At 52.0% G+C, this 13,913-nt stretch overlaps 3 protein-coding genes across 3 annotated transcripts; 1 reads left to right on the forward strand and 2 right to left on the reverse strand.

Moving 5' to 3' along the window:
- Positions 1-2,461: 2,461 nt before the first annotated feature.
- Positions 2,462-6,220, forward strand: SPSK_05850 (uncharacterized protein; the record flags this gene model as incomplete). Its single annotated transcript, XM_016732559.1, has 1 exon — positions 2,462-6,220. One exon carries the CDS (start codon positions 2,462-2,464, stop codon positions 6,218-6,220), a length of 3,759 nt encoding a protein of 1,252 aa, XP_016591805.1.
- Positions 6,221-9,322: 3,102 nt separating this feature from the next.
- Positions 9,323-10,081, reverse strand: SPSK_06578 (CBD9-like protein; the record flags this gene model as incomplete). Its single annotated transcript, XM_016733280.1, has 2 exons — positions 9,323-9,644; positions 9,732-10,081. The coding sequence occupies 2 exons, from the start codon at positions 10,079-10,081 to the stop codon at positions 9,323-9,325; spliced, it is 672 nt and encodes a 223-aa protein (XP_016591806.1).
- A 2,118-nt stretch (positions 10,082-12,199) lies between these two features.
- Positions 12,200-13,795, reverse strand: SPSK_06218 (amino acid transporter; the record flags this gene model as incomplete). Its single annotated transcript, XM_016732925.1, has 1 exon — positions 12,200-13,795. One exon carries the CDS (start codon positions 13,793-13,795, stop codon positions 12,200-12,202), a length of 1,596 nt encoding a protein of 531 aa, XP_016591807.1.
- Positions 13,796-13,913: the final 118 nt, after the last annotated feature.

Genomic DNA, 13,913 nt, shown 5'->3' on the forward strand with positions numbered 1-13,913 from the left:
TCTGCAGGTCGTACACGCACACATCACGCATGTCTGCTCCTATTTTTTTTTTAATTGATTGCTTCTTTATTTTATTTTCCACGAAGCTGCGCATCCTCCCACCGTGTCCTCCCAGCGCTTCCTTCGTCCGCTCTTTTGCGCCTTTCTCTTCTACCGGATATCCAGGTACGCGCGGCGCCCAGTCTCGTTCACTTTACACGTCCACTCTATTTCTTCCTTTTTTCTTTTCTATTCCTACCCACACCACACATTTACTCTCCTCGCCTCTCGGTTGGCCCCCTTTCGACCTTTACTTACTACGCCATCATCTTTCTTCCCGCTTGCTGGACCGCACAGCCGCTCGACCTTCTTTCTATTTTGATTCATTCGTTCTCGTCCAGCAGCTCGCCAACCGCCACCTTCTCGATCTCGGTCTCTCGTTTTCGGCCATATTCCCTGCTCACGATCTCCTTGCCTTCCTCTCGTCGTGTTTCTCACGCCCTTCTTACCAAATTCTTTGCCTGTCACATCGTCTTCCTTCCCCACGCCTCACCATCGCCACGCTCGCTTCGATTTCATTCTCCCACAAGGCCTGCCTTTGTCGCCGTTCCTTATTAATTCTCGCCCGTCGTTTGCCCGGCCTCGATTCTTCGATTTCTCCCGGGCCCACATTGATTCATCAGACCGGCCAATCCTCCACACTCGCTGACACCTTTCTCTCTCCTACTCTTTCCCTTTCCTGCGACACCTCCGGCCTTGTCTCCGTCGTCACATCGTCCCTGGATTCCACGATGCACTGAGAGTCACGATTTCGGCATCCGTCACTCACCCCCCTCGCCTTGATCCTCGTCTCTTTTTGGTGTCTGTACTTTACAGGATTGCTGTCAGTGTCGACTGCTTGTTAATATTTAATAACTCAAAAGCTCACGTCCCTGGCATTGCCTCTCGCTCCACACCAACCCTCGACAAACGAAGCCTTAATATCGCCCTGCCTACGTGCTTTCTTCCACACTTGACGACTGCGAGTCTTCTCCGATAGTCCGGAGAATCACAGAACGCAACAAACGAGAGAATTCCAAGACAAGAACCAAAGTGGTAGCAGACCGCAGAAGCTGGACTGCGTCGTTGGTAGTTTGTCTCGTAACCGGCTCCTTGTTTTACGTCCCAGCAATACGCAGGTTTTTTCGTCTTCGTCATATCCTTTTGTGATCTCTCGCCGTTCTTTGGATCTCAACCTTTCAGCTAGTTGATAAATCATTCTACCAACAAACAGAAGCAGTTCACGAACAAGGAAGAAACGTACCAAGTTCGACAACCCGGCAATACTTTGCTCTCTTCTTTTCACGCCCCTCCATCGTTCTCGCCGGTTGACGATCAACGCCAGCCAGCAGTACCGAGCTGCTGCCTTTATTTCTCGACCGCCATCCAGTCTCATTCTATTTTTCCCCTACCCGCCGACACCCATTTTGTTTCCACACTCTCACGTCTGCACTTTACGTGTTGCTTTTTTTATTCTCATCTTCCTTGGCCGTCCAATCCCATGGCATCGTCCGCTGCTTCAAACCCTGTTTGAGTTTTTCTCGCGCCTAAATTCAAACTCCATACTCGCTTTTTCTTTTCAGTTTCCTTACGACGCACACGCCCCCCCTCTTCCCCTTCTATTTCTTAATATCTGCCCGCCGTTTCTACCTTCTACCGCATTTCGCCAAGCGTGCCCAAAAAGCCAACCAAAAAAAGCAGCCCACTCCACCTCTGTCGAAACTATACCCCATACCGCTGCCCGTCACGACCGAACGCGCAGAACATCCGCTCGTTCTTTTCATCATTTTGTTTTATTTCTCTTCATACTTGATACTCACGGCTACTCGTTCAAACTCGCACGTACCGTCTATGCCACGCGTGTCCACGTAACTGGCTCCCGTGTCTGGGATCCGTGGTCTCCGCCTTTTAATCCTCTTTATACTCTTTTTTGGTGTTGTTGTCCCGCCTACCTTTCGCCGCCGTTCTTTCCTTGTATTCACTCCCGAGTTCTTATTTATTCTATTTTCCCCATTCCTTCTTCACGTTCTTGGGAAAGGACAGTGAACTGGGCTGAGCTCACGAACTTTCACTTGTTTTTGCCATCATGGCAGCTACACGCATCGACGGGCATAAGCCTCTTCCAAGATCGGAGAGCTTGCAAAAAATGCTTGATCTGGAAAAGCAATACAAGGTAAAACAACCCCATCTCCTCTTCAGCTTTGACCTGTGTTTTGCCTTCTCGGAGATTTCAGTTTTCTACACTTCTTTGCATTTTGCCATTTTTTTGTGTGCCCATATCCCCGTCTTCTGTATCCTGCTTTTCCCCGCCCCCTTTCGTTGCTTTTAACTTTCTCAAGACGTCTCATGTACTCATTTTATCTGACATATCATCTCTCTTTTCCATATATAGCTCGCCCGGCTTCAACGTACCCAGACGTCGCCAACACCCGACACTTCGGCTATGTCGTTCCAACATCAAATACGACCACCGCCGGTACCTATACAGACCCGACGCCGAGATTCAAGGGAGTCTTTGTACCAGCAACACCAGCAACACCAGCAACACCAGCAGCTTGACCAAATGACAACTGTTGTGCGTCGTACTGGCCCCGCCTCGCCACTCTCCATTACAATACCATCGCCTACAGATGCTGGCGAAAAAGGGCAGCTTAGCCAGAGGTCACAGAGGCCAGTAGTTCGCGACATGGCTGTCGATAGCGATGTGATGGCAGCTGTGGCTGACGGCAGCGGCGATACCACACCACGAGAGAAGTCGGTTGAGTTTTCGACACCGACGAAGAATGGTGGACATGACGAGGAAGACGACATTGCCGAGGAGTCTGATCAGTCTTCAATATGCCAGTCGCCAAGTTGGGAGGGATACGGACAGAAAAAGAAGGACAAAAAGAAGAAGCAGGAAGCCGAGCTTCGGAAGAAGGAAAAGGAGAGGTTCGACCAAGAACTTCGAGCCAGTTCCAAGAAGAGAGCGGCCAACCGTCTATACAAGTCTCCGCCTCTAGACAATCCCGAATCGACCAACAACCTACGGGATCGACCATCCAGCTCAGCATCCTCACGTGTTAACAGCAGCCACGGATATGGTATGAAGGTACTTCGGTATTTCCCATCTACCAGCGAAGCTCTCATTCCTGAAGTCTGGGGCATGTCGCGCCCGACCTACTCAAGAGCAACATCGGAACCGACGACCGCCCAAGACACCTCTCGTGAACCGGCTCTCACGACGGCACAGGTCCAGCAACAGAATCTCAACGGGAATAAGAAGCTGGCTACAACAGAAGAAAGACCTACGTCAGCCAACGACAAGATCTCGTACCCTCCGACGTCTTCGCGGTCGCACACTCTCCGGAGCAACCTCCCTACTGGTCACAGTCGGCAGAACTCGGCCTCAACCATCACGCCTGTTCCAGCCAAGCCAGATGATCAGCCTGGAAACTCAAACGGCCACCGACTGTTTGCTACGAAAACCATGTCCGACCAGTCTCTCAACCACTCGACGGACAATGGGGAAAGAGGTCGACAGAGTGTCGATTCACCAGAGTCTGGAGGCTACGTTCGCAAGGCGAGGGCGCTGAGTATCGAACGCTCTATCAAAGGATTCATGCAAGAGGCGGCTCTTTCCGACCCGAACCTGCTGAATGGGCCCAACCAAACACAGTTTGCCTATTTAGGCGCACCCGAACAACAACACCCGCAGTCCAACGGCCATCGGTCAAGCTCGCCGCAGTCCAAGGTTACGAAGCCAACGGGTGCACCAAATGGCGTCAAGGAAGCGAGCGAACAAGAGGACGCGGCTTTTCGGGAAAAGCAGAGCCAGCAGCGGCTAGAACAGCCATCACGGTCTCGCCACCAGCACCAGCATCCACTACAGCAACACCAGCCACCAGCACGCTCTATCCCCGACAAGCAAATTGAGGCCTTCCCATCCTTGCCCGAAAACAACAAGGATCACTACGTGGAGAAGGACGGCGAGTCGAATACCGATTACATGAATTTCGTCTCAAAGACGTATTCGCCGCCCAGCCTCGACTTGGCGACCCCAACCAGTGGGATTTTCTCTTCGATCAAGTCTCGAATCGGCCGCCGAAGCAGCACATCAAGCGGATCCACGACAAACACGAACGCGGGTCGGAGCTTCAAGGAGCGGGCCATGGGGGCGATGCATCTCCAATCCCACAGCAATCCATTGGGCACAGCACCGACATCTGCTCCTGTGTCACAGTCTCCCTCACGCATGCACTCACAGAACTCTACCCAGACAGCGGTTTCATCAATGTCAAGCTCGAAGAACGACGCGCCTTCCGCCAGTCACGGCCTCCAAATCCCTCAAAGGGATGCAAGACGCCTTCCCAAGGCCGCTCGCATTCTCGGAGAGATCAACCAGGAGACAATGTCACAAAGGGGTCCGGTCACAAGCCGTCCCTCAGAGGGCTCATCGACGTCGTCCTACCATGACGACTCTTCGATTCCCCCGTCGCCCGCAAGCACACCGGATACCTCTCGGCCACAGTCCGCAAAAGGACTCTCCGCCACCATCGAAGAGATTCAAATTGGCAGCCCTGACATGTTCAAGGATAGCCAGGAGAATCTCACGACAACGGCACTGCAACACGACAATCGAGGCCCATCGACGGTGGAAGTAACAACTGCGCCACGTGAAGCCTCGAAGACTGATACGTCCTCGAGTCGCGCCAATCATGAGGTCCTGCCAAACCGACCAGCTAGCAGAACGGAAAGTGTGCGGGACATCAACGTAGATCGACCTCGGAGCAAGGGGCGAATCCTTGACGACCTTGAGAGGCCCATTAGTCGTGGTCGGCTTCTTGAGAATGTCGAGCGCCCCGGAACTCGAGCGCAGAAGCACGAGGAGACTAAGCCAGTTCAGCCGAATGGCCACATTGATCAGCGCGCATCTGAACCTCACGACGAAGACATCATGTTGGAGTCCACTCCCAATCTTTCCGAGGGCCTCGGAATCCTTGACGAGGCTTGGAGTCAATCCACGATAACGCCAGACAATGATGCTCAATCTTTCGTGACGAGTCTGACAAACCAAAAGTCAGGCGCTTCGCTGAAGTCCCAGTTTGGAAACCTCAAAGAAGCTGCCATGTTAGCAGAGGCGCAGAATGCTCTTGGTGTCCACCCAGCACTGATCAACCATGAGCGAGAAGCTGTTGCTCCCCCGGCCTACAATTACGCCCAACGGGAGGTCGACGAGACGGACTATTTGGACGGTCACAATTTCGTCGAGGAGAAGCTGCAGCCGTCTCCGGAAAAGACGCTGCAAAAGAGCTCGTTCCGAAAGGTCGAGAAACGAAACAGCAGGCAAGCCAAGCACATGTCTGTCGTCAGCGAAGAACCTCGCATAGCAGATGACAGCAAGCATGACCCGCAGGCTCAACGGAAACCTGACCATGGCCAACGTGCCACGTCACCCACTCCTGCCGGAAACGATCCCCGGAGGACGTCCATCGATGTCAGTTTCCTGCCTCCTCTCCGCCACGAGGCCTTTATCCCGCCCAAGTCCAAGGCTCGGAGCTCGGCTGCTTCACCCAAGACCGGAGACCACGATACTCAGGTATCATCTCAAAGTGATTCAACTGCTTTGATGGGCCTCGCATCTGCACCAGCTGTGCTTGACCAGGCACCCCCTTCCGGGCGCAGTTCACCCAGTGCCATGTACCTGCAGGAAGCGCGCCGGTCAGCCCCCCTGGTCTCCTCGCCGCTCTCGAATGTCATCCGGTCCGGAAAGACGAATATGTCGACGCCGTCTTTGCCTCGGCCACCGCTCAAAACGTCCGCGTCGTTCTCAAGCGGGCAGCCCATAGCTCCTACCAACACGACGTTGTTGCCTCTACCACCGGCGAGTGCACCAGGTGCGCCGCTATCAGGGAAGTCGCCAACGTCGCCACGGTTCCGAATTCCGGCCCACGAGCCCGAGCAACTTGCCAAACAAACACCGCAGTCCAAGCCCATGGCTAAGATGCTTGTTGAGTGTTGCAACTGCAAGTTCTACCACGACATGCCATCGCGGGTGTACGAATGCATGGCGCAGCCTGATGCGGTGGTCACTGACCGTGACCTGGGTGTCTCGGGCGCGATCACTACCATGGTCAAATGCCCTTGGTGCTCGCACAACATGAGCACGCAGTGCTGTGCAGGCTATGCTGCGGTGGTCTACCTCAAGGAGCGACTTCACTGACCTGGGGCCCTGTTCTACCCTTTTTTTTTGTCAACGTTTTTATGTCATTTCCTTTCCCTTTCTTTGACCGTTGTTTTTTGCCAACTAATTTGATAAAATGTATCAACTCATTCGTTTGTTTGGATCTAGCCCTCTTTTTGCTTTTCGTGATTTATTGCTTGGCATTTGTGGTGTCTCCGTTTCTTTTTCTTCCCTTTGTGTCAAACAAAATTAGTCCATCAACCATAGTGCTTTTTGCAAGCAGCCAGTCTTTTATCTTCTTTCTTGGTTCACCATACATCAACATCATTTTCATTCAATCTTTCAACCACTTGGCATGCCACATTTCAGGGAGAAATTTCCCACTTCTAAATTTCGTTTCATAGCAACATATTACTCGCCACTTGCTTGGTACCGACCATCCCTCTATACATTTTGAAGCCATTGTATTCCCTCCCTTCACCATAACCGAGATGATACCAATCATCTATATTTAAAAATAAAGTGAAATTCAAATCAAATTAAAGCCTTGGTGTCACTGTGAATTGTGTAGGTGTAGAACAACGCACCTAGAGTATAAAAGCCTCTCGAAACTGCAATATGCTCGGAAACTGCAAAACTGTGACCAGTAAAAAGAAAAGTGGCGAAGAAAACTGGCCCCGGGTACAGAAAGGAGTCACTGACAAGGATAGGGGAGAAGGTGCTTCAAAAGGAAAGAAACGATTTGTTTTTTTTTGTGCTTTGGCTTGCCTCAGATCAGATGACTGACAATCCTTATACTCCATGAGACCGCTAGCAAAAGGGTACCAAGAAGTAAAGAAAAAGCATCCCAAGCCCTCTCCAACATGAGAACCGAAGCTCATTACTTCAGAGAGGGCCGTTCATCATTGACAAAAGCGCAGAAAGGAGAACGCACCAACCTAAAAAAATAACTGGGAGAGAGACAGCAGAGAGAAAAAAATCCGGAACAGAAGCGGAGGGTTGCAAAGAAACGACCACGCGCAGAAGAAAAGCAAAACGGTCTTGCAATATGGCACACCTCCCCGACCCTTGTCCCTGGCCGGCAGTGCAATAAAACAGAAGGGGTTCGGATATGTTAACTGTGACGTCGAAGAAACTGCAAGTCTTGGTTTGTGCCTCACCAGCTTGCATACGTTCACATTCCCCCCTGTATAGTGCTCCTGGGTCTCCCCAGAAGCCATCCTTTTCCCTTTGGGCCTGTTCAGCACTGCCAGGGGCAGAAACAAAGGCCGAAAATAAGACAAACCGCCGAGAATGGGTGGTTAAGAGGCATGTTTGCTTGTGGACCTCTGCGTAACATCCACAAACAAGAGAACCAACGCCCAGGGAATTTTGCCTAGCTCCCCTAAAAACTAACCTGCTCACGACAGTCTGGACCCTAAGCGCTGTAGACAAAGGCCCCTTTTGAGCTTGCACAGTACTCAATCGCTTCTGCCAGTCCCGTTCATCAATGTTCCCAACGAGTTTGTCTCGTGTCTGTGACGGTTTTCAAGAACGTGAAGCCAAGACAAAAATCCAGAACATGGGAGCAAAAAGAAACAATCGGTCTCTTGGTAGCAGCTCTTGGCAGAGACGGAGACAGAATGGAAAGTTAAGCCCCCGGACAAAAAAAAAAAATTCAAAGAAAAAGTCAGAGACGCGATCAATGGGACAGACAGGACTGGGAGAGGGAAGGAATTTTCTGCAAGTGGAAGGAAGAGGTATCAAGATGTCCTGGTTCGGGGGGCGGGAGATGCATCAGCATCTTATCCTTTTGTTTCTGCTTTTGACTCACAATCCTTATTTGTTTTGTTTTGGCTTTGATCATGGGTTTCTTCTGACGAGTTCCAACGAGAAACGTTGGAGCTCCAGAATGGGGGGGAAGGGAACACCAACAAGAGAAATCTGAGAAGTAGAGAAGGAAAACAAGACAGAAAAGAGAAACGAAGATGGGTTTTATTGGAGATATCAGTCTCAGCCACCGAGGGTATCACCCCTGTTTCAGTCCAATTTTTCTTTTCATATTTCCTTCCACTTGTCTTGTTTCTCTGTGGTCCCTCCCACCCCGGTGGGCTCGCGTCCCTCTTCCCTTTTTTCGAAGGCCCTCCCAGACTGCACCTTTTTGTATTCGTTTTGTCCCACACGCGGTTGAGTCTCCGCTCCCCTCATTCTTGCTTTTGGTTTCAGTCTCCCCAAAGTCTCCCCCTTGCCCGACACGCCTTCTCAAATATCTCATCTCTTTTGTTTTCAATTATTTTGTCTTTGGGGGCACATTCAACATCCTTCAGTTCTCAGTTTGTCTTTATTGCATTCTGCTTCTGTGTTTCCCTTTGGCAAGGTAGTCACCCTCGAGGGGAGAGAGAAGCAGAAGAGCAGGCAAAGGAAGAAAGGATGAGAGTAAGTGGCCGAACGACAAAAGATTCTGAAAAGGAGTAAGAAGAAAGAAATCAGAAGGACGTTTCCGGCGCCATGTTGTTTTCTTACGTTCCCAGGCCAAGTCGTAACAACCAGGTGGCCACTAGAACAGGAATTAAAGTGTAGAGCTAGAGAAAAGAAATAGGAAACGTGTGGAAGTCAACGATATAGATAGAGGGGACAGCAAAATATAACAGGGAAGAGAAAACATACCTTTGGCAACCTTTACGGGGTTTTATATACGCTACATCCGAGTGCGGTGACTGCCTCGTCGAGGTTTGAGGGAAAGAGAGAATAAACTGAAGAGGAGAGCCTGAGCAAGTTGGAGTGGTACGACGTTTTATATGCCAATTAAATTAGAGTTCAAGCTTAGGTGCTGCTAACCAAAACAACTGCCAAAAGTGGTGAGTAATGGTCGTTCTGTGTCATGTCCAACATCCATTTCATGCTTAGTAGCTAATCTTGGTGTTGGTTTATGGGGGCGCCTTTAATTTTTCTTTCTGAATTTAAAAATGATGCTAATCAGCATAAAACGAAAAGTGAAAATGAATAAATATGCCTTTATTTCTACAAGATTTCCCTCTAGCCACTTTCATTCCCGTGTGTAATGCTTTCGTATGCACATACTCCCGTTCACCCCTCTTCTCCCTTCGCCTTATCGAAAATCTAAATGGCCTTTGATGGGCCAAGAACGGACGGATCTCACGGTTACAAGTTCTTCGCGACCAATGATGTAAATGACGGGTTGGCTGCTGATCCAAAGTCGTGGTTCCAGTACCCGATAACGCTGTGTTCGCCAAAGTCGGATGTGTTTAACGAGGGGTTGGAGGGCTTCAGCGCCGAATAGGCGAACGCGAATCGGTTGCTTCCGGTGGGACTTAGCCGGCTTATAATCGATGACGAACCGTAGGCGTAGGAAGTGCATCCGGAGCACTTGGCCGTCACCTGCCAGTGTGTCCCGTTGTTTTTGGTGCCTTTCTTGAAGATTTGATATGTCGAACCTGCATAAGCCTGCGGAAGGTAATGGCCGCTGCAATACGGTTAGTATATGTGCAGGTGGGACGGTCAGGTGTTTTTGGCCTCCAGTTTAAAACAAAATGAAAAGGAAAACACGTACGTAGCCCATCGCGATGAGATGATAGCTCCAGTCGACGTTCCCCAAGCTGCTGCCAGTGGATTTTGTGTCATTCCACCACCCCATGCAAGCCCTGCCCAGCCGACATCCCTTGGGGCGACAATCTGAAGGACAACGTCAAAGTTCGTGTTGGCCGGAACACCGCTCGGAACGGCCACGCGGAAGGTAATAGCAGCGTTGTTGAGCGTGTATTTTCCGTTGTACTGCGTGAACGTGAATCCCGTTTCTGAGTCATGATAGACAGAGGTGTCTGCGTTGGGAGCCGCCGAGGTCGGGGACGCAGCAAAACCAGACAGCACCGCACCCCAAGGCACGAGCTGAGCTACTCTCATTCTAGACGGTGTTTTGTTGCGCGAGTCTAATATAAGAGGCGGGTGTTGTGAATTTGATCTGTATCCAGGGGAGGGGGAAGAAACGCAAGGCGTGAGTTTGGCGAACAACTAAGGAGCAAAACAAGGAACTTCCCAGCTCTTTATTTTAATTCTATAAATGCACCTCAACCCGTTATTTGGCGATATCTTCAGCCACGCAGCCTGTGATTCTTTGATAAGAGAAGATGGCTAGCTGGTTGAAACTTGGGCATTTGCAGTATACCTCATTCTGATCGATCGGCTGGGTTCCGGATGAAGAGGTGCCTTGGCAAGGAAGCACAAAAGAAATAGACGCTTTGTGATTCGACCGATTAGAGCTGGTAACAGACTGAGTAAACACAAAAAGGGCAAAAAAACGTGCTCGATCGTGAGTGATGTGAAGGAAACAAAAAAGAGCCCGCGTGACGACCGCACGAGAAGAGGGCAGGTTTATTAAACGAGGACACTGTCGGGCATATCGCTCCCCGTTTCCGTACTTGCGGATCAGGATATATTATGTCGCGATCTCGAATAGTGACGAAATATTGTCCTCCCGGCGCGCGTGTGTGTGGAAAGAAACCGAGTTTCCGAACTATCAAAGTCGTTGAAGGGCAGAGTTGGGAACGGGAATCAGGGCTCTCACTGGAGTAGTAACATGATACCAGTACTTATGTTAGGGCGAAATAAAGGAGTAACGAGAGGCCAGAATGAACAGGAAGAAAAGGAACACTGGAGTGACGAGGAAAATTAAGTCGAGGAAATAAAAGGACAGGTGGTTGAGTCTTTCGCAAACATCTGAAAGACGGCAACCTGGCGGGATTATGGTCTTCAAGAGATGGCTCGAAGCGGGCATGCCCATCCATCGACCTTGTTTGGTATATTTTCCATCGGAGACAAGAAGGCAAAAGGGAGCATTTGCGTCTGTGGATAGAAGCCAAGGCACAATAAGTCCGGAAGGGATCAAATATACTGATACGGCAGAAAAACCAGACTTCCAGTGCCCTTGGTAGTTGTGTACGACAATCCACTGCGCGTTTGTCCGGTCGAGAGGCAATATATCGCGGAGGTCAAATACTGTATGCTGGTGCTGCCTGACATCATTTGTTTCTAGTGCGGTCTTGTGTATGTTGGTTAATGCCCAGGACCATATTTTGAACGCTGTGCAAAGAATTGCCTCGCCGCTTGGATGCATGGTCGTTAAGAGTTGAGTGAGCATGTCAGGTACTTCCCTCGATCTTGCGTTGGCCTGGTAGACATTTGGGCGTGCTCATTTGCCGTCGTCGACACTTGAAAGTGACAGATCTCACATGATACCAGGGAGTCTCTCGGTCGCCGGGAAGGGCATTGCGTGGGAAATGTGCGCAACGTTGGATTCGAGCTGGTTCAAGTTCCGTGGGGAAACGTTAGATTTATCCGCCCAGATTGCGTTTTCTTGTCCAGGGTGGAGGCTCGGTAAAGGCCATAGACAAGTAGCCGCTTGGATTCTTGCCATTAACTCTGCAATTATGGACATGCTTACTGTGTAAGAAACCTAACCCCTGGGTTCGGAGCGAAAAGGCGATATTCGCAAGGCCTTTCAATCCTTGTAGAAATGGACGTGGGCGTGTCGATGATGGGTCGGGGGTTTATCTGATCACAGCGGCGGCTGCTGTTCCGCCTCCATGCCGAATTGCCGAACGTTGGTCAAGTGGCTTTCGCGAGTGACGAGACAAAACGATATTTAACAGATGCGTTAGGATGTAGAATGATGGCATGTTTAAAGGGGAAAGCTTGACAGTGTGGCTTTCAGATAATACGTGGAAGTCGAAGGGACGAGAGACGAAGAAGGAAAGAGCAATGAAAACATAATTGGCATTGCAATTGCAAAATTAGGAAAGAGCGAATGAAAGAGGGAGAGACTTGGATAAATAATGAATTGGGCAGGCGCGACCCAAAACGCCGTCGATGCACATATAAGAGATGAACAAAAAAAAAAAAACAAAGAAAAACATCCAGTACCTAAAGCGTCTAACTGTTATCCAAATCATCCAATTATTTACTGTGACAACACAAGCCATCTGAGCCTGACACTCCCTTGCCTCCATCCGCATCTCCCCTTGTCTACTCGTCCTGGGAGACGACCGCATGCTGCTGCTGCAGCCACCGCCGCAAGTAGTAGTAGCCGGCGCCCAGCAGCCACAGCACAAGCAACACGAGCGCCTGTACCGGCGCAAAGGCCGCGCCGCGCGCGACGACGAAGCCGCTGACGAGCAAAAAGGCAATGGGAGCCAGAATTAGAGGCTTGTAGGGGCGGGGCAGGTCGGGCTCACGGACGCGCAGGACAATGGCGCCGAGGACGGTCAAGAAGAAGAAGGTAAACTCGCCGAGGCCGTTGAAGGTGAGCAGAGCACGGAAGTTGCCCAGCAGTATGTAAATGGAGCCGATGGTGGCGGCCAGGACGAGGGCGTTGATGGGGGCGTCTCCGGCGGCGCTGTCCTTGGCGGGCGCACGCCCGAGCCGTCCCAGGACGGCAAAGGGGCGCGGGATCCAATTCTTGTTGGACGCGGCGACGGCCATGCGCCCGGCGACAAACGAGTTGCCCAGCAGCGAGCCGGCCACCACAAGGCACACAAGGACGGCAGCGGCAAACCCAGCGGCGGGGCCAAGCAGGCGGGCAAACGCCGTCACGGCGATGCTGTCCGTGGTGGACACGACGTTCCAGGGCAGGAGAACATAGTAGGCGGCATTGGCTGCGAGGAAGCACAGCACGATGGTGGGCAACGCGGCGTGGATGGCGAGAGGCAGCTGGCGGGCCGGCTCGCGCAGCTCGGCCGACACATACACCGCCTTGTCCCAGCCCGAGTAGGCCCAGAGGGCGCCGTACAAGGCTGCAGAGACGTGGCCGAGCAGTGCCCAGCTCGAGAGCTGCGTCCAGTCCGTGAGGGAGCCGTCTGGGTTGAGCGTCGGCCGGTAGGCGAACCAGTTGCTTGTCCAGTCATGCCCACCGGGCAGCGACTCGCCGGGCTTGCTGGACGTCGTCTGCACAATGGCCACGGCAAGAGCAGCGACAACGACGGCGCCGATGGCGACAAACTTGGTGCCGACGAAAAAGTTGTTGAGGCGTGCACTGACGCGCGTGCTGATGGAGTTGGCGAGGCTGACCGCCGCCAGAACAGCAATCGACAGGAGCTTGTGTACAAGAGACTGGCCGTCGACACCGTTGCCGCTCGCACCTGTGGTCGCCGTCGCCAGGCTCTCCACAAAGACAATCGACAGAATGGCCAGCGTCGCCGGCATCACGGCAACGAGCCACGTCCAAGCGGCCAGGAAACCGACAATGTCGCCATAGATGTACTGCAGATACGGCTGCACGCCGCCCTCGCCTGGGATGGCCGTGCCGAGCTCCGCCAGTGTAGCGGCGCCGGTCCAGGCCAGCACGCCGCCTACGAGCCAGACGCCCAGCGCAGCGCCGGGTGATGGGACGTTGGTGTCGACGGCGCCGGGCGACGTGAAGATGCCGCTGCCAATGACAATGCTAATAACAATGGCAAACGCCTCAAGGGCGCCTAAGTTTCGGCGAAACGCAGGCGCCGAACCAGCAGAAACAGGATCAGACGTGGACGCATTGCTGTCGTTGTTGCCGTTGGATGTTGGGCCCAGGAGAGGCTGCTGCTCGGCCGCCGCCGCGTCAGACGAGGCTCTGGTATCAGATGCCATTGTGCTGGTACAGCACGGCGTATAGAAAAACGAATAAAACTGGCAAGGCAACTTGTAGTCCCGTGGCGATGAATGTGAAATAATAGTAAAGTCGCCCAACAGGTGTGTTGCTCAGAAG

The sequence above is a fragment of the Sporothrix schenckii genome (assembly GCF_000961545.1).
Source record: "Sporothrix schenckii 1099-18 chromosome Unknown Cont38, whole genome shotgun sequence".
NCBI lineage: Eukaryota > Fungi > Ascomycota > Sordariomycetes > Ophiostomatales > Ophiostomataceae > Sporothrix > Sporothrix schenckii.